The sequence below is a fragment of the Triturus cristatus genome, chromosome 11 (assembly GCF_964204655.1).
Source record: "Triturus cristatus chromosome 11, aTriCri1.1, whole genome shotgun sequence".
In the NCBI taxonomy this organism is placed as follows: Eukaryota; Metazoa; Chordata; class Amphibia; order Caudata; family Salamandridae; genus Triturus; species Triturus cristatus.
The window spans coordinates 171,937,948-171,956,333 of NC_140594.1; the positions used below are offsets into that span (position 1 = coordinate 171,937,948).

The 18,386-nt window shown below is 44.0% G+C and overlaps 1 protein-coding gene across 2 annotated transcripts in view; it reads left to right on the forward strand.

Moving 5' to 3' along the window:
• ATP2A2 (ATPase sarcoplasmic/endoplasmic reticulum Ca2+ transporting 2) overlaps positions 1 to 18,386 on the forward strand; it is a 246,589-nt gene that overhangs the window by 100,446 nt on the left and 127,757 nt on the right. For both annotated transcript variants that reach the window (XM_085634329.1, XM_085634330.1), the window contains exons 7-8: positions 7,408 to 7,493; positions 8,847 to 9,311. In XM_085634329.1, the coding sequence (XP_085490455.1) occupies positions 7,408 to 7,493; positions 8,847 to 9,311 (551 nt within the window). The remainder of the gene's footprint in view (positions 1 to 7,407; positions 7,494 to 8,846; positions 9,312 to 18,386) is intronic.

Consider the following 18,386-nt stretch of genomic DNA (forward strand, 5'->3'; position numbering starts at 1 on the left):
CTAGAATGGGCATATAGTACAGGCTGTGGCACTATTGAAAGGCTGATACCTACTGCAGGGCAAACAAATTGTAGGGTGTGGTGAGCTAGTGGAGTGTGATGAGCTGTTGCAGGCTGGAGAGCTCAGCAAAAGCTCTGAGCTACTTCAGACTAGGGCGTTAGTGAAGCCTGCGCAGCTCGTTTAGGCTTGGCAACTCCTTAAGGATGGGTAACTGCCATATGCCATGGGGCTAATGAAGTCTTCAGAGCTGGTGCAGGCTAGGGAGCTCATAAATTGTAGGAAACTACCATAGATCAGTGTGCTAATGAAGGAATTTGGTGCAGGGTGGGAAACACCTGAAGGGTTAGAAACTACCACAAACCAGGGACCTAATAACTGCTCCAGAGCTGGTACAAGCTGGAATCTTATAAAGGCTGGGGGAGCTCCTAAGGAGTGTAGTTTGTGGGGACTTGTGACTGGTTTGGAGCTACCATAGTCCAGGGAGCTAACGAATGCTCCGGAGCTGGTGCAGGTTGGGGCACAAGTGGACTCCACGGCAGGAATGTCACACAATCAGATATCCGGGTTGGCTGTGGGTGAGGGCAGCAGGTCGCAGGACCCGCCTTCACGTTCTCTGGCATCTAGTGTTTTCTGGCGGTCACGGTGTGCAGTGCCGTGGTATGGTATGTGCTGCAGTCACTCCTCCGCTCTTCCTCAGCCCCACACACTCCTCCTGTGCTTTCCCTCTGCACACACTCACCTTTTTTTAGCCTGGCAGAACATGTCCTCTTTACTCTTCAGGGTGTTTTAGGCTTTTGATTCGGACTTCCACCTACCGGGGAAGGAGAAGCCTGAACTTAAGGTACCTCCATGGAAGTGGCTGTTTTCAGTCTTCTCTTCCGCAATTCCATCCGTGGGAATGTGCCGTACAACAGCCATGCAGGTCCTAACACTTAGGAACTGGGTCAGGATGGGCGATAAACCATTGGGTTGCCCGCTGTGAAGAAGGAAGCTCATGCTAAGGTACACGGCTGGAAAAAAAAAAAGTAAGGTCTTTCTAGAAAAGCTTTCTGGTCCTGTTGTTGGACCCCAGTCAAATGTCCGCCAGCTTTGAAGGCTGAGCAGCCGAGGACTATCCAAATAAAGATGCAGGTGATTTTATGGGTTTGATATCATCCTTGTGAGTGACCAGCTTTCAACATGGAGGTATTGCCATTATAACATCCTTGCATTTGAGAGAGATGGACATCTATGGGCTGTAGTTTACAATTTAACCAGAAGTGTTTTTGGGCTGTTTTCATAGTTATGTTGCTGCTATGTGGTCTACAGATTTATTAAACATTTAAGTGAATCATCTGCTAGTATTTTGATTCCACAACCAGCTCACAGCAATAGTTTTGCTTTGGCTATTAAGCATTTATCCACCCCAAATTGAGATCAACACATGTGGCCACCAGAAATATATGTTCGAGGCATATGAGCTGTAGATTGCATGCTTTTGCATAGATCACCATCTGGTGTTGGGCTCGGATGTTTCCACTTTGTTATTGTAGAAGTCTTTGTAGTCACAGGTTAGGTGACTCCTCCTCTGGTTAGTGCACATGGGCATCGACTCAATCCTTAGATTGTTTATTTTTTTTCCGCCATCTGGTTCCTATGTAATTTGCTGCGCTCTGGATCAATGCCGTTTGATTCCCCTTCGACGCACAACAACTCTCACGGTTCGACAGTATTGTTCCGCTCGCTATCTCTCTCGACGCGTATCCAATGCCAAAGACTTTTTTCGAGTCCGGTCGTCGACTTGGGCCGTTGGGCCGATCGGCGCCATCATCCAGCATATGGAAAGGACTCAATTAAAAAAAAAAAAAATGCAAGTGTGGGGCTGTATTCCCACACACATCTCCACGAGGTCTGCAAACTTTGTCTCTCGCCAGAACATGAGTGAACACTGTCACGCCTGTGATTCTTTTAGGTCTAAGAAGACCATACGTGATCGCCGGGCTCAACATCCCGAAATGTGAAGATCGACCGTTCTAGCGCCGGACAACATCTTCGAGACAGACCCTGATGATCCAGAGACAGAAAATGAACAAGCCAGCGTCTTTGAAGCCGAAGGATCGGACTCAGGTGACCAGACGATCACTCCAGGTCAACGGAGCAGGAGTACTGATGTCGACGCCCCCAGCCCCGAAAAAAGCTCTGGTAACACATTCACCTTCGGGTCTGGGTCGACACCGAACAAGACTTAAGAAGCCCCGCCTCTGGGCCCGGCTCCAAAGCACACAAAGCCTTCAGACAGCTCGAGATTGAGCCAACCACATCACGGTGACGAAAAACCATCTTATCTTCGGCACCGAAGCATAAACCCAAGGCCTCGTCCACACCAGTATCTTCGGCACCTAAGCCAAAACCCAAGGTCCTGGATTCTTCGTCACCGAAGCAAATTCAATTCAAGTCTTCGGATCCAAAAAACCAAATTAAACCTTTCGGAGTCAAACTCCACCAAAGAAGGAGACAAAAACCCCTCCTAAAGCTAAAGACAGGCCAAAACACCACTCTGAACCAAAATCTCTGGCGCCGAAAGACTACGGATCCAAAGAACTTTTCTATCCAGATCCACCGGATCCTAGACAAAAAAACACTCCAGATTGACCCCATTACTGGACATGTCACCTCTATGCCACCATCCAAGAAGAAACTCATCCACCTCTCCAATGAGTCCTTTCTCTCCATCTCCACCGCCTACAAATGCTATAACTTCTCCAGCACACTTTCTGGTGTCTCCTCTTTCACCTGCACTACAAGATGAGGATATAGATGAGGATGAGGACATTCTCGCCACATAATACAAATACTGATGACACTCACAGTAGCCCCCCCCATGACTCTTGGGAAGATTAGGATGTCCCAGATGTACCTGAGCCAGATGTATATCCCTCCAGACCATCCCCTCCAGATGATCATGTGGGGTTTGATCAACTAATAGAGATGCACAATTCCATGGGGTCAAACTCCATTCAGACCCTCTAGAGGAGGATTGTTTGTTAGACATTCAACCTCAAAAGACAACAAATACACTCCCTATGCTCAAAGGGATCATTAAACATGCCCCTGAGGTTTTTAAGGAACCTGTCAGGGCTAGGGTTCTTAATCCTAGAATTGAGAAAAAATACAAACCAGCTCCAAGTGATCCAGTTTATATTAAAGGGCAACTCCCTCTAGACTCATTAGTAGTGGCAAATGCCCGCAAACTGGCAAATTCCCAAATCACAAGTGACGCCCCTCCACCAGACAAAGAATCTGAAGTTACTGGATACATCTGGTAAGAGTTGTCTCAGGCAGCTAACTTTTGGCGCATTGGTAAGTCACAAGCTTTACTAGCAAGGTATGACAGGGCTCACTATGATGAGCTTGGAAAGGTCATGCAGCATCTCCCTGAAGAGCATAAGAACAAAGCAAATCTTGTACAAGACGGAAAGTTAATTACTAACACATCAATAAAATGTGCTCTCGATGCAGCGGATACAGCATCCCGCAAAATACAAGTGTGTTATTATGTAGACACGCATGGCTGCGCATATTTGGCTTTTAACAAGAAGTGCAGTCTACCCTTCTCAATCAGCCCTTGGATCAGGAACACTTGTTTAGACCCACTACGGATACATCTTTAGAAAAGATGAAAAAGGACACATACAGCCAAATCCATGGGGGCTCTACAAGCAACAACTAGTAGAGGCTCTTTTCGTCGCGCATTTTATAGAGGAGCCTCGAAGACTGTTGGTACAGAAGCCAACTCTTCCACTTATAAAAAACCCCAGAGGCAATAACGGAGGGAGAGGACACGGTTCTAATACCCGCAACTCCCCCACCACAAAACAGTGACTTCCCTGCACCCCCCCCTTACACCCCTCCCCCCCCCCTCCTCCCCCGACCAACCCACTCCAGTCGGGGGAAGACTATCACAGTTCCTACCTGTGTGGAATTCCATCACAGACGGGTGGGTAGGACAAATTATCCAGTGTGGTTATTGCATGGAACTCAATTCTACTCCCCCCCCCCCCCCCCCCCCCACATACCTTTCAAACAACGTCCAATGTCCACAGAACATCTCGCGCTTCTCAGGCAGGAGGTTCTCTCTTGCAAAAGCATGCAGTAGGACCGTTTCCCGTACATCACCAAAACACAGGGATTTACTCCCTTTACTGTCTAATTCCAAAAAAGGTTGGAACTCTCAGGCCTATATTGGACCTGAGGCCCTTAAACCGGTACATACAATCTGACCACTTCCATATGGTCACACTACAGCAGGTCCTGCCCCTGCTTCAACAAGGCGATTTCCTTACCACTCTAGATCTCAAGGACGCCTACTTTCACATTCCTATTCACCCTGCTCTCAGAAAATGCCTACGGTTTGTAGTGGACGGACAACACTATCAGTTCAAAGTCCTACCATTCGGAGTCGCAACAGCACCTAGAGTCTTTAAAAAATGCTTAGCGGTGGTAGCAGCCCGCTTAAGGAGACAACACATCCATGTGTTGCCTTACTTAGACGACTGGCTCATAAAAGCCAGGTCGCACCAAGCTTGTGTGCAAAACGCACACCAATTAGGATTCACAATAAACCTCACCAAGTTGCATCTACAACTGCCCCACAGTCAACAGTATCTAGGTGCAACAATAAATACTTCCAAAGCCCTTGCATACCCCAACCAAACCAGGATAACCACTATGCAAGCGCTCATAGCAAAATTTCAGCTGGAGCACTCACTACCAGCTCGAGCGTTCATGCAGCTCATTGGGATGATGGCCTCTTGCATCTTATTTGTTTCTTACGCAAGACTCCAGATGCGCCCATTACAAGAATGCCTAGCACAACCGTGGAACCAAGCTCAGGGTTAACTTACAGATCTGGTGTTGGTGGACAGCCGCACATATCGCTCTCTCCAATGGTGGAACATACTAAATCTTTCCAAAGGGCGGCCGTTTGTAGACCCAGTTCCACAAATAGTGCTCACAGCAGACACATCGCTCACCGGTTGGGGAGCTCATCTATTAAATCACACTATCCAGGGTATGTGGACCCCTCAACAAAGACTTCTCCACATAAATCACCTGGAATTACTGACTATATTTCTCGCCCTAAAATCTTTTTCAGAAACATCTGATGGGCAAAGCTGTCCTCGTCCGAACGGACAACATGACGGCAATGTACTATATACAAAAACAGGACGGAACACACACTGCAGCTTTCACGACTAGCACAAAGCATTTCGAGATGGGCCATCCCCCAAAAGATATACCTCTTAGCAGAACATCTACCTGGGATTCACAATCAAATTGCAGATCTGCTCAGTTGTCAACAGAGGATTCACGAATGGGAACTTCATCCGCAAGTTCATCCATTCTTTCAAATGTGGGGACACCCAGACATAGATCTGTTTGCCTCACAATTAAACACAAAATGCCCAAACTTCACCTCCAGGTATCCACACCCATTGTCCAAAGGCAATGCGATATGGATGAATTGGTCAGGCAGGTTTGCGTACGCTTTTCCGCCTCTCCCACTCAATCCATTACTGGTGCGCAAACTCAAACAGTCTCTCACAGTGATCCTGGTGGTGCCAACATGGGCACGACAACCATGGTTCACAACACTACCGGAACTCTCAGTAGTCCTAAATCAAAAGCTCTAGCTCTCCCCAAAGCTTCTCACACAGAACCATGGAGAGATCAGACATCCAGAACCAGCTCAACTGAATCTAGCGATCTGGCACCTGAAGTCTTAGTTTGGTTACCTCAATCTCCCACCAGATTGCATGAATGTCATTCAAGAAGATAGACGTCCTACCACTAGAGCATGCTATGCGGCTAAATGGAAAAGATGTTATTTACTGCAATAACACAATCAATCCAAAGATGCTTCCACTCAAATCATTATTTATCTCCTGCAAAGATGTAATCTGGCATACACATCTATACGATTTACATCTTGCTGCTATAGCAGCTTACTTGCAGAACAGACAACACTTGTCCTTGTTCAGAGTACCTCCCATCAAAGCTTTCTTGGAATGTCTTAAAAGGAGAATTCCTTCCAGGATCCCACCCTCTCCAGTATGGAACCTAAACATTTACCTTACAAGACTCCTGGGTCCCCCATTTGAACCTTTGCATAAATGTGAGTTACAGTCCTTCACATGGAAAGTAGCTTTCCTTGCGGCCATCACATCCCTCAGAAGACCGAGTGAACTCAAGGCATTAACCATACAAGAACCATTTTTGCAAATACATCACAACAAAGTGGTTCTTAGAACAAACTCTAAATTCCTGCCTAAAGTCATTTCAGCTTTTCACCTTAACCAGTCTGAGCTTCCAGTCTTCTTTCCTCAACCAGACTCGGTAGCAGAAAGAGCTCTTCATACGCTTGACGTTAAGAGCTATTCTTTATTATATTGAAAGGACAAAGTTTCAGGAAAACTAAACCACTTTTCGTAGCTTTTTTACCACCACACAAAGGCAATCCTATATCAAAATCTGGATTTGCCAGGTGGATCATTAAATGCATTCAAATATGCTACCGCAAAGCGTACATTATCCATTCCCCTCAGAGCATATTCCACTCTCAAACTAGGGGCATCCATGGCATTCTTAGGAAAAATTTCCAAGGATGATATTCCCAAAGCCGCAACATGGTCTACACCGCACACTTTCACTAAACACTACTGTGAAAGTGTGGGCCAGGTTGTACTAAACACTTTTTCAAACTACTGCAACGCATACAGGTAGCCACCGCTAACAGGCGAACTGCTGTATAGTCTATGCAAAAGTATGTCATCTACAGCTCATATGCCTCGGACGTAAAATGCTACTTACCAGTATGCATCTGTTCTTGGCATGTAGAGCTGTAGATCCGCATACGCCCATCCACCTCCCCGGACACCTCTGTGTTGCAGTACTATCTTACTTGGATACATTGCACATGGACATCTTTCTATTTTTTTCTAACTAACTCCATCACCCTTCATGGCAAAACAATCTAAGGATGGAGTCTATGCCCATGCGCACTACTAACCAGAGGAGGAGTTCCCTTACCCGTGACTACAAAGACTTCTACAATAACAAAGTGCAAACATCAGAGCACAACACCAGATGGCGATCTATGCAAAAGTATGCGGATCTACAGCTCTACATGCCAAGAACAGATGCATACTGGTAAGTAGCATTTTCCCTTTTTACACTTCCATATTTGTCCGGTATATTTTATTCAAGGTTTCTTCATTGGTTGCCTTCTGTTTTGATTAGCGGTTTATGCCAATGTGAACTTGCCCTTACAGCAGACACTAAATTGATGCATGATGACAAATTTGCAAAATGTCAAATTTACTCGAATATTGATCTGTATGGTCTTATTTTTTTAAACCCCCTACCTAGGTGAGTCAGTTTCAGTTATCAAACATACGGACCCTGTGCCTGATCCTCGTGCTGTGAACCAAGACAAAAAGAACATGTTGTTTTCTGTAAGTGCATAATACTTTTAATTTTAGTTGCAAATTTTCAGTGCGGTTGTTGCCTATTTACTTATTAAATTGCACCCTCTTGATCATGTTTTTTTTTTTTTTCTCAGCATTTTTGATCTCATTTATTGTAGTATTCTTTAAAAGTAATATTGAAAAGTTTCTTGCTTTATAGAAACCACTGGTTGGCTGATGTCATCTATCAATAGCTACATCTGTCTGCCTGATTGAAATCTGCCTACCATAGTAATGTCAACCCTGTCTCTCATGGTAGAAAGCTATCTTAGGAGTTGCACCTTGCCCCTACGGGGCATATTACATGCACAGACCTTCATGCAAAAGGCTTTTGTGTAGTATTTCAAGAAGACATATTGTCTTTTAATTGTGATTTTGTTTTTTCCTAGTCAACAAAGACTTTCGAAATGGTAGATTGGCACATCATGTGCACCAAAGATTTGTTTTTGTGACCATTGACAATGGTTTATATTCAGATTTTATCCAGGATACGGTTGATGCACTATAATGAATTATATCTGATTGTAGTTTTATCAGAAGCTATCCGGCTGTTCCTGCCCATCCTTAGCAGTATTTGATACTTGTATGGGTTGGCATTCATTTTGGCATATATACATTTTTCGAGTAAACTTGGCTGGGCTTGATGCAACCACCATCTTGATTTCTTCCTCAAAATTGTTAAGACTGCACATACTTGCTCCTTAATGGATGTGCAGAATTTATCGCCTGCCAAAATGAATAGTTCACATATCTGAAGCTAAACGCTAAGGTGCAGCTCTGCTCTTGCTGCCTTAGGTGAAGAGGGTTTTAAGTTACTAATTCACGCAGGCGCAGTTATTTGCCTACAGGATTTCTAAGCTGTAATTAAAGTCCACTGAACAACTGATGCCAAGGTCTTACAATTAAACTTCTACCTTTAAATTGTAGCTGGAGCTCTGGGCCAAGTAGCCCAAAACTTTGTAAGATTTGATTACACTGTGACCTTTGATTAAAGGTAGAAAACGGGCTTACTGTGTTTTCAGTTCATGCAAGGTAAGAGCTGGAGTGTCACATAGGCATAACCAACATGCTTAATGTCTGCAGTTCTTATATATATTCAGGTTTCAGATAAAATCCCCTCTTAATATAGAAATGTTCTATGGTTTTGAGAAAGATATGTACATCGTCTTTAATGAGTTCTGTTGGTTCTGTTGAGGTGTGAGGTGTATGTGGAATGGGCCCAATGTGAACCTAAAATTGTGGACAATATGTTGGTATGAAGGCGTGCACTTATCTATCTTACAGAGCAGTTCTGACTCCCTTTTTTCTGCTAAACTAGTTTTTTTTTTTTTTTTAATGCAGGGTACGAATATCGCTGCTGGTAAAGCCATTGGTGTGGTCGTTGCGACTGGTGTGAACACTGAAATAGGCAAGATTCGTGATGAAATGGCAGCTACTGAGCAGGAGAGGACTCCACTTCAACAGAAACTGGATGAATTTGGTGAACAATTGTCCAAAGTCATTTCCCTTATTTGCATTGCTGTCTGGATAATAAACATTGGCCACTTCAACGATCCCGTCCATGGCGGTTCTTGGATGAGGGGTGCAATCTACTACTTTAAAATTGCTGTTGCTCTCGCTGTAGCTGCTATTCCCGAGGGCTTGCCTGCAGTCATCACTACTTGCTTGGCTCTTGGAACACGCAGAATGGCAAAGAAAAACGCTATTGTGAGGAGCTTACCTTCTGTCGAAACCCTGGGTTGTACATCGGTCATCTGTTCTGACAAGACTGGAACCCTTACAACTAATCAGATGTCAGTTTGCCGGGTAAGATGTTTTAAAATCTATATTCCAACTTTATATAGTAAGCGCTATATAAATACAATTACAATACAATGTTATCAATATCGATGCCATTGACAAGGAGCCAAAAAGCAGCCATTTACCCTTAGAATATCTGTCATGTGGTGGTATAAATAAGCTGTTTGGCCTGTTACACACATGTATGGTGCCTGTCTGCAATTGCACAGATCTAAACACAATGGAATGGCAGAAAACAAGGGTACATGTTGCTTTCCTTCCATTACTTTGGACTTTATAATTGAGTCGCCCAAAGTAGGAAGTGTATGCCAACGCGCATCTCCCCGGTGAAACTCGTTGAGGCCGAAAACTAATTTAAGTTTACATCTATTTCTGTTGAAAGGGGATGTGGTGTAGCTGTTCAGGCTGGAATGTCCATTTTGAAGCCAACACTGTTTTGCTTGTTGAAGGGAGTTATCTGTTTTTTGTTAATAGTTGTCACAAATGTGTCACACTGTCCTTTCTTAAGTTACGTGCTTTTCCTTTGTATAGCTCCTTCTACTCCTAGTATGGAACCGTATTGTTTCCGTGATCAGGGCGCTCTTCATCTGGTTCTGGATTTTCCAACTCAGTCCTTGATACTTCTGTGTGGTTTTTCTGAGTTTGGTTATATTTCTGGTGTACTAATGTTTTTGTTTGCTAATGTTAAATTATCACCGGTTTGATCAAGTAAGATATTCACAGTGTGATATGTATCGGTGTGTGCCAACCAGCTTTGTGTTTTTTTTTTTTGTTTGTTTTCTTTTTCCTTTGAGCCTGGTGATTAATTGCCCATTGCCACTCTGATGAATACTAAATATGAATATTGAGGATTTTCTTTTGATCAGTATTTTTGATATTGTAAATATTTTAACACCCTCGGTGTTTCCATTGGCGCTGCATATAATGTACATTTTCATCCCCTGTCCCCAGATCATCCCACACACCCCTGTGCCTTGAGACCCTTACAGGCGAGTAGTTGTGCTCTCCAAGCCACCTGATTGATTAATTGCATTGATGCATTGCTGTTTTGAATAGTGATCCACATTCTGAATGTATGTGGAGTATGTATTACAACCTAGGTTCATAATATCAAAGTTGTTGGTCAAAATGTATTGCAACTCAAATTCAGGATAGCTGCTAAGTACTTTGTATTAATGGCAACTTCATGTTCTCTCCTCGCAATTAATGACTGAATCTCCTTATCTGTATTATGTTCTTCATTATTCAAAAGAAAAGGACTCTTTTGTAGCCATGAACCAAGTTGTTTTCATCAATGCAATACGTCTTAAGTCAAACTCTCCACCTCTTGATGTGTAGTGCTACGTACACGTGCTAATCCGGCCTATGACTTCTTTGTAGTTGTCTGCATTTTATCTAGGCACACGGTGACCTGGCCAATGGAGCCAGTTTGACTGCAAAGCCAGTGCTGAATATCTACTCTTTCCGTTCTTGTAGAATCAATTTATTTTACTTTATTCCCATGATTTTGATTTTGTTTTTCATGAACTTTCTGCAGCAAGCATCCTAATCTCTAATGCACCTTTTCAGAGTATGTGTTAAAATCTTTTGAGAGTCGCAACGCCCATGAGGCCTGATTACAAACCATTTATATATAAACATTGGCAGGATTATGTTTAGTCATAATTTGAGGGGGTTAAATGATCTTTATTTTTACTTTTGTTTGGTTGTGATATGAGGGAGTAGTTCTATCGGAGGCCTGGGACATTAACGACGTCGTGTGATGCCTTATCTATATTACCACGTGAAAGGAATAGGCGGTGCCTTTTGTCTCCCTCTGTCAGCCTTGCAGGCCTCGGATATCAGCTGAAAAACCTGGAATCCTCGCAGAGTAACAGTTAGCAACGGGAGGAGCATTCTAATTTCAGCACACAACTTTTGGCACATTTTGACTATGCTCTCCTTGCTTCGCCACCTAGGCGCCTTCACTGCTTTCCCGTGATCTGCACGGTTTGCAAATTAAGGTGTTCGAAATTTAGCGGCATGGAGGAGCTGCGCACCGCGCAGTAGTCATTTCTGCCTTGCTGGCAGTATCTCATGGTTGCACAGATCTAGCATGTGTACTCCGATGGTTGTCGCTGCGCTCCTGTTCCGGGTTTCGAGTAGAGATATTTGTTTTACACCTGCTTCCCGGAATCGTAGTATATGCATCTGTATTTACTTGAATCTCCAGAGAAACCTCCTTCCTTGATTGTTCTACTGTTTCAGGGCCCCTGTATTGCCACATCAGTTTTTTGGCTGATCACTTTGGACGACATAAAACAGACCGAAGTGAGACTTTGAGAAAGATAAATAATTCCTTAATTTTTCTGAGGTTTTTTCCCTTCAAATTTATGATGGAGCGGGATATTTTCTGTACACACACAACCTGTGACATTTGCTTGTGCGTTGTAAGTTAGCCGAATATGCCCACACTTCAAAAGTTGCCCTTCCCTATTTGATTCCAGCTACTTCCTGCTGGTTGTTTTTGGGTGTGGTAACACTGCGTCATCTGTTTTACATCCCTCAAAATAAACACCAACTGGGTGAATGAAACCCATGTGAACAAAATAGGGTTAGTAATTACTCCTGCATTCGTGATTCGCTTTCTAATCCGTGTGAAAGGAGGGTCAGAAGTGCGTACAAAGTGTTCAATTGCCCTAAAGCTAGTATGATCTTTCTAGGCAGATGCAAGATTACCATGGTAAAAAAAAACTTGCTACACATCTCTAGAGCGGTTTGGGCAACTGTCTTGCATCAGCTCCAATGTCTCCTTCAGTGGCAAGCGTGCAGTGGCTGAGTAATGTAATTGCATATCTGTTTTCCATCTTCAAAAAACCATTCCCCTCACTGATTACGCCATTAGTCTTTGTAGCATAACATTTCTTTCCAGCATTCGGTTGTTCATTCAATCAAAGTCCTCGTGTTTTCTTTTGGCTCACTATTTTTACAGAGTATCATAGAATACCGTTTTCTCCGTCTACATTCCCTATATAAATCTAATAGTTAACTTTCTTACATTTATATAGTTTATTCCAGAGCAAACTCAAAACACGCAGTAAATGTTTTGTCATGATTGAGACCTAAACTACCGGCTTTCTTACCAACCATTAGTAGATACTAAAATGTTAAGTATTAATATTTGAATATCAGTAATTATTAATCCAAAGGACAGGAATGATGGTCCTTATGGTGGACTCTTTATTTTAATACCTTGTATGTGATCCCAGGCCTTGAAACAGGACTTTATTTTGCCACTTATTTTAATTTTACGATTTAGGAGCCCTGGGTGTCCTGCTAAGCCTCAATTTATCGCTCAATAGCAGGTGCACCTTGGCTTGTTTAAATATTTTAGAAAATGTTAGCATTTCAGTTAGCCAAACACCTACACTTTAGAACAATATGCAATTGGACATCTGCCGAGAAGGAGGTACTAAAACCGCTCTGCTGGATGTCAGCAGGGTAGGACTGGCCTAAAAACAATCTAGCAATGCCAGAAATGCCGGTTGGACAGTAATTCTCGCTCTACCATTTGTGATGACATCCTCTATCTGCAGGGGCTTATAGGAATGCCATATAACTGAACAAGGTGATGAAGGTAGTCCAGAGTGGATTATGATCTTGCATTGCATACCTCCAACACTGATTTGACGTTGGTCTAATCCAAGCATACTTGCCAGAAATGTGATAGCTCAGATGACCCTTTTTGGCCAGCTGCTTTTGAGAAAATACCGATTGTCTGCTTACAGTAGGGCTCTAGAGTCTGCCTATTGCTTACCATTGGTTGGCTTTAATGTCCTCCATTTACTTGTTTTTTGTTAGCTTGTGTGGGCTTTCTTTCCTCCTGTTTGTTCTTCTCCTAGCGCATGCCTCATTACCTGTCTTTTTCACTGCTTACTTTTCAAGCATTGCTTTTCTTCAGCACTCCTTGAGTGTTTTCCAGCTGTGTTGCTCTCGTTCATGCGCTTCTGCCCCACCACTGTCTGTGAATTGCTTGCCACTGCTTTGCTCTCTGGCTCGTGCTTCTCCCTCATGTGTGCTTCTCTTCTCTCGCCTTCTACCCTCCATATTTCTGTCAGGTACTCTTCTGCCCCCCCCCCCACTCCCTCCACCCTCTCCAACCCCTCCCCCTCCAGCCTTCTTTGTGCTTCCACTGCACTCCTTATTGCTTCACCCTCACCACTAAAAAAAAAAGCTATTGCGCTACTTTTAAATTTTTTTTTTTTTTTACAGATTCAGCTTCAGCTTCATAAAAATATCACTTCACACACGCCTATGAAATGACGCAGCCTGCCAAGTCCTAGCCTTTTTTTTCTTTCTGATCTTAACTGTTAGATATTGTTGCATGAAATGCATTTTTAGCCTTGTCCATTCAACCAAAAAGGCTCATTTTCCTCGTATTTAGCCAGAGAGTTGGAGATGTGGCTTAGTGTCTTGAACTTGCGCTTTTGAAACTCGGGGACCCAGGCTTGAATTCTGAACCCTCCACTAGACCCACCATCATGTGATTCTGGACAAATCACTTAATCTCCCTGTGGTCAAATGTATGCAAAAATGCATTTATGTAATCCCCACTTGATGAACATTATCTAAGATAGTCTACCAACCACTTGTGTAATGTACAGTGCTCTGTTGCTTCACAGCTAGGTTCACACTATATAAATACCAATACAATGCTCATTACAATAAACATTGTACTGCATCTGTAAAATCCATTGACAAAGCCAATAGGTCTCAGAGGCAAGACATTGGATTTGCCAATGCTTCTTTTCATTTGTGGTGATCTTCTAGCTTAGAGCTATTCACCTGCCTACATACTTACAAACTGTATTGCGTTCACTGGTTAAGGAAACCTACCCGTGTTCTTGAGTTACCGACCAGGACAGCAATTGGCTATGCCATTATTGGGCCAATCGGGGACTATTGTCGAATTCTTTTCATTGTTGCATTGGCCCATAATTTTGGCAGAATAAAAAATGTGTGTAGGGAGCCAGTAAATTCTAGTGCCTGTATTTCTCATTTTCCGCGTACTCTCTAAAATCTATAGTCCATTTAGAGCATTGCTTCCTTTGGACAAGGTTCTTCAGAGCGCAACTTTCAAGAGGCTTTTTTTTTTCCTTTTGGGGAAAACTCCCATTGGCTCTCAGTGGTAGAATAAGCTTTCTTCACCTGCGTCTTACAAATGAGTGAGCAATCTTTAATAAGGGATTGAAAACCCTCATTTTGACTGATAAAACAGTTGGTATGTCAATGCTTTGATACCGATGTTTAAACCTTTTATTATAAGTACAGTTAGAGTAAAAAGCTTTCATTTTACTTAGATGCTGTGTGCATATTACAGTGAAGTATTGTCGTTTTATACTGCTGTGCACAAAGATTCTTTATTCTTTTGCTTGCTTGTACTATGTTTGCGTTGTCAAAGTGCAAGTGTAGTTTTATTATCCCAAGTGTTTTCAAATTGGCTTATGAGAGTTCTGTTGCTCTTCATAGGCAGTTTAAGTTTTATTTCTGTGGTTTATGTTGAGAAGCAAGCTGAAAGTTGTATAGACTGTTTTAAATGTCCGGCATTAGTACACATTGTTTAAAGTCTCTGTTCTTGCATCATGGTGCTCCAAACTGTCTTCAGCATGATTCTTCAGAAGGGTCTTAAAAGATTACACTGGGTTGGGGGCAATAGAGTGTACATAGACATCCTAGCATAGACAACAGCATAGAAACCAGCCCCCAGGGGCAAACTGCGACACTTTCCCACCGGGCAGCGACGCTCACGTGACATCGGAGAAAGGCAAGGATGACTGCCACGGCCATACCTGAAGCAGACCGAGGGGAGGACGTCGACCTGGAGAGACGTGCCAAGAGAAGTTTCATCCGGCGCTCCCGCCATGACTCCGGCTTCAACTGTTTGCACTGCATACAGTCTGATGCCGTGATCCTCCCCCCAAACACCACATACAAATGGGGTGAGGGTCCGTCGCTGACATAAGATGCCCACAAGACGTGCAAATCCTAAAGCCCGAAGGCATTTGCACACTGTTCCACCAAAAAATGGAATCGGATCCGCCTTGCACGCGGAAAAGAAAAAACTGCCGTGGGCACTCCGGGGTGGGTCTTATGTGACCTCGCTGATGTCACGTACGTGGACGACGCCTGGGCGGAGTTGCGTGATGTCGCCCAGGGATGCTGTGGCAAAAAGTTTCCGATCCATTCTCACGCCTGGGGATAATTCTACGTGAAGGAATCTGCGGCTAGTAGTCTATCAGATAAATAGATACCACTAAGTGACACTGAAGCCTAAAAAATCCCTCCTACATGGGCTTATGCTGTCTGGCACCACAATACTACGTGCTGTGTCTGCAAGATTGCTTACTGGCCCCAGAACACTGCCTCGGAGGCCTGGCCCCAGGGAATTTCATTATGGAGCAGCCTTAGAGCAGCTGAGCCTGTGGAAGTCTAGGCGTGATCTTGGAGCGACAGAGGAGAGGGTATTGGTGAAATGCCGTGACCGGTTTGCAGCCTGCTGGCTCAAATTGATAGCGGTAAACTAGGCTTTGGCCAGTGAGATTAAATCTGAGGTGGCCTGCTCATGCGCTAATCACATGCAGGGAGAGCAGGGATGCCTGGGCCTAAATTGGGCACACCTGGCGCAGAAAGTGGGCGCTGTGCTGGACAGTGGGCCTTGGGAATGTGGTCGGGAACATTGGAGTTAATTAACAAAGTTGCTGCTTTGTTAAAGTGACAGTGAAGTGGAGCACCTATTCAGGGTGAACACAGCCACTGAGCTAAATTTCCTGATCACTGCCAATGACTGCGCAGTTACTGCTCTGTACCTGGGGTGGAAAGCAGCGGTTAGGAGGGGTGAACATCTTAACCCTTGGTCTCTTCACATGGTAACTGCAGGTCTGCAGTTGTGACTGGATACTTGGCGGTAGCGAGAACTGACTTGTGTTTCTCCCGCAGCAGCCGACTCTCTGGAGTCCGGCTGTTATGGGGCAAAGGCAATGCCAAATAAGCAAAACTAAGATTTGAATAAAAAATGGCCAACTCTACATACCTAATGGCCCACTCTGTACAAATGTCTGCTATTTCTGGAGATTCTGCAGTCCCCTACGGTGGGGCTACTTGGTGTGCAATCTCTATTGCTAGACATGCAAAACGGGTTATCAAATTTATGATCAATTAAATTCAAACGGACAGCAATTGATACTGTGGCCTCCGTACTTAATAAACATTACAAAGACTTGTGGCTCTGGAAGCTAGTATCTCTACTATCGAAGAAGGCACAGCTAGTATGAATGAACAACTACTTAATATGAACAAGGTCCTAATTAAAGAGCAGAATGAAGACCTGTTTGTTCCTCCTGTAATCTACGGACATGGGGAAAATGGCTGACTATATGGAATCTCTTCTTACTGAGCTGTTTAGTTAAGATACCTTTTCCTCACTATTTGCTGTGGAGCAGACCCATCTCTCTGGCACCAAGGCCTAGCATAGCCCAGCTCTTCAACGACTGACACACAGCACTGAGCTGGTTCGAGCAAAATAACCATTAACACACAAGGGAACCAACCTCTCCTTACTCTTGGACTTCACTCTTGTGGTCCAGGGGGCCCATCACCAATATTTACCACTCCACCACAAACTACTGCAGGCTGGCATCACCTATGCAGTGTTACACACTATCTGTCTCAAGATTACAGAACAAAGTAAATCTCCTATCATTGCAAACCCTGAAGCTGCCTCAGTTTGTAAACAAGCTCCTAATTTACACCACATCAACATCACCACGGAAATCGGGGGCCCTCTGATGTGAGCCTCCACTAAGTGGCATAACATCATTTTACAGCAGATCCCTCGAGCGATTGAATGCAGAGTGAGATCTGCTTCTTCCCCCCAAATTTGGGGATTCCAGATTTTAAACTCTGGGAGCAGACCGGACTATGCCCACTAGCCTCAGTCTTCTGTGATCATACTGGGACGCACTTTGACACTCCACATGTATGCTGATGGTATATGCTTGAAATGTGCAAATTGTTTCAGAGTACTCTTCTGCAAACTGATGGAGGGACCATGACTACTACTTCTCAGGTCTTATTCTCATGGCATCAGACTGTCACCTGCCTTCATTCATATATGCCGTCGGACACCTCATTGTGAAGGAGGCGTTGAAAAGCCGGCACTCTTGAATCATATGGCCTTAAACATTGACATTGTTTTTTTTCCCTTTAACGTGTTAACAGTAGTTGGGTTGACAGATCTACTGGCTGGTTGGGGTGGCTGGTGAGTGGGGGGTGGGTGGGTGGGTGGGACAATACATTGCGCTATCAACATTATAGACTGCTACTGTATTCACACCATTTCCCTTGGTTTTTTAGGTCTCGCCTGACCCAGCGCATGCGCTGATCTGGCAAGACTTATTGAGAGGGCTCCAAAAAGTGCTGCCAGGCCAGCCTAGAGCTACAGTGCATGTGCGCGGGCGCCACATTTACCGCGATTACTTTCACTTTTGCTGCCGCACGGCCGCTTGGCATAGCCAATAGGTCTCGCTTTTAGGACCTTATAAGTGTTTAGTTATGCAACTGTTGCATGGCTAAACACTTATAAGGTCCCAAAGGCGAGACCTATTGGCTATGCCAATGCTTGTCCTAAACTTGGAATGCTGACTCTATATCCATGCCAAAAGTCCTAGTCCGCTCCTATTGTTGTTACCCTTGAAAATATACAGAGCACTGCAACGCCATGAAACTGCACCTCTTAGCTGCTTAGCATGGAATGTGTGTGGATTAAATAATCCCTACAAATACGGGCCTATCTAGACCGTCACAAGATTGACATTGCTTTCCTGCAGGAGGCACATCTTGGCACCTAGAAAACGCCAATATTTGTCTCAAGGTGGTGTTGCTGATCCCTGGCCAACTACTCTACATGGACTACCATCCTGGTCCGAAGCAAGTTACCCTTTATACCTATATATGAGGAAAATGACACAAGGGTGTATATATAACCCACTACAGGCCCGACTAGCCGGGAGATACACTACATTATTAAATACATAATGGCCTAAT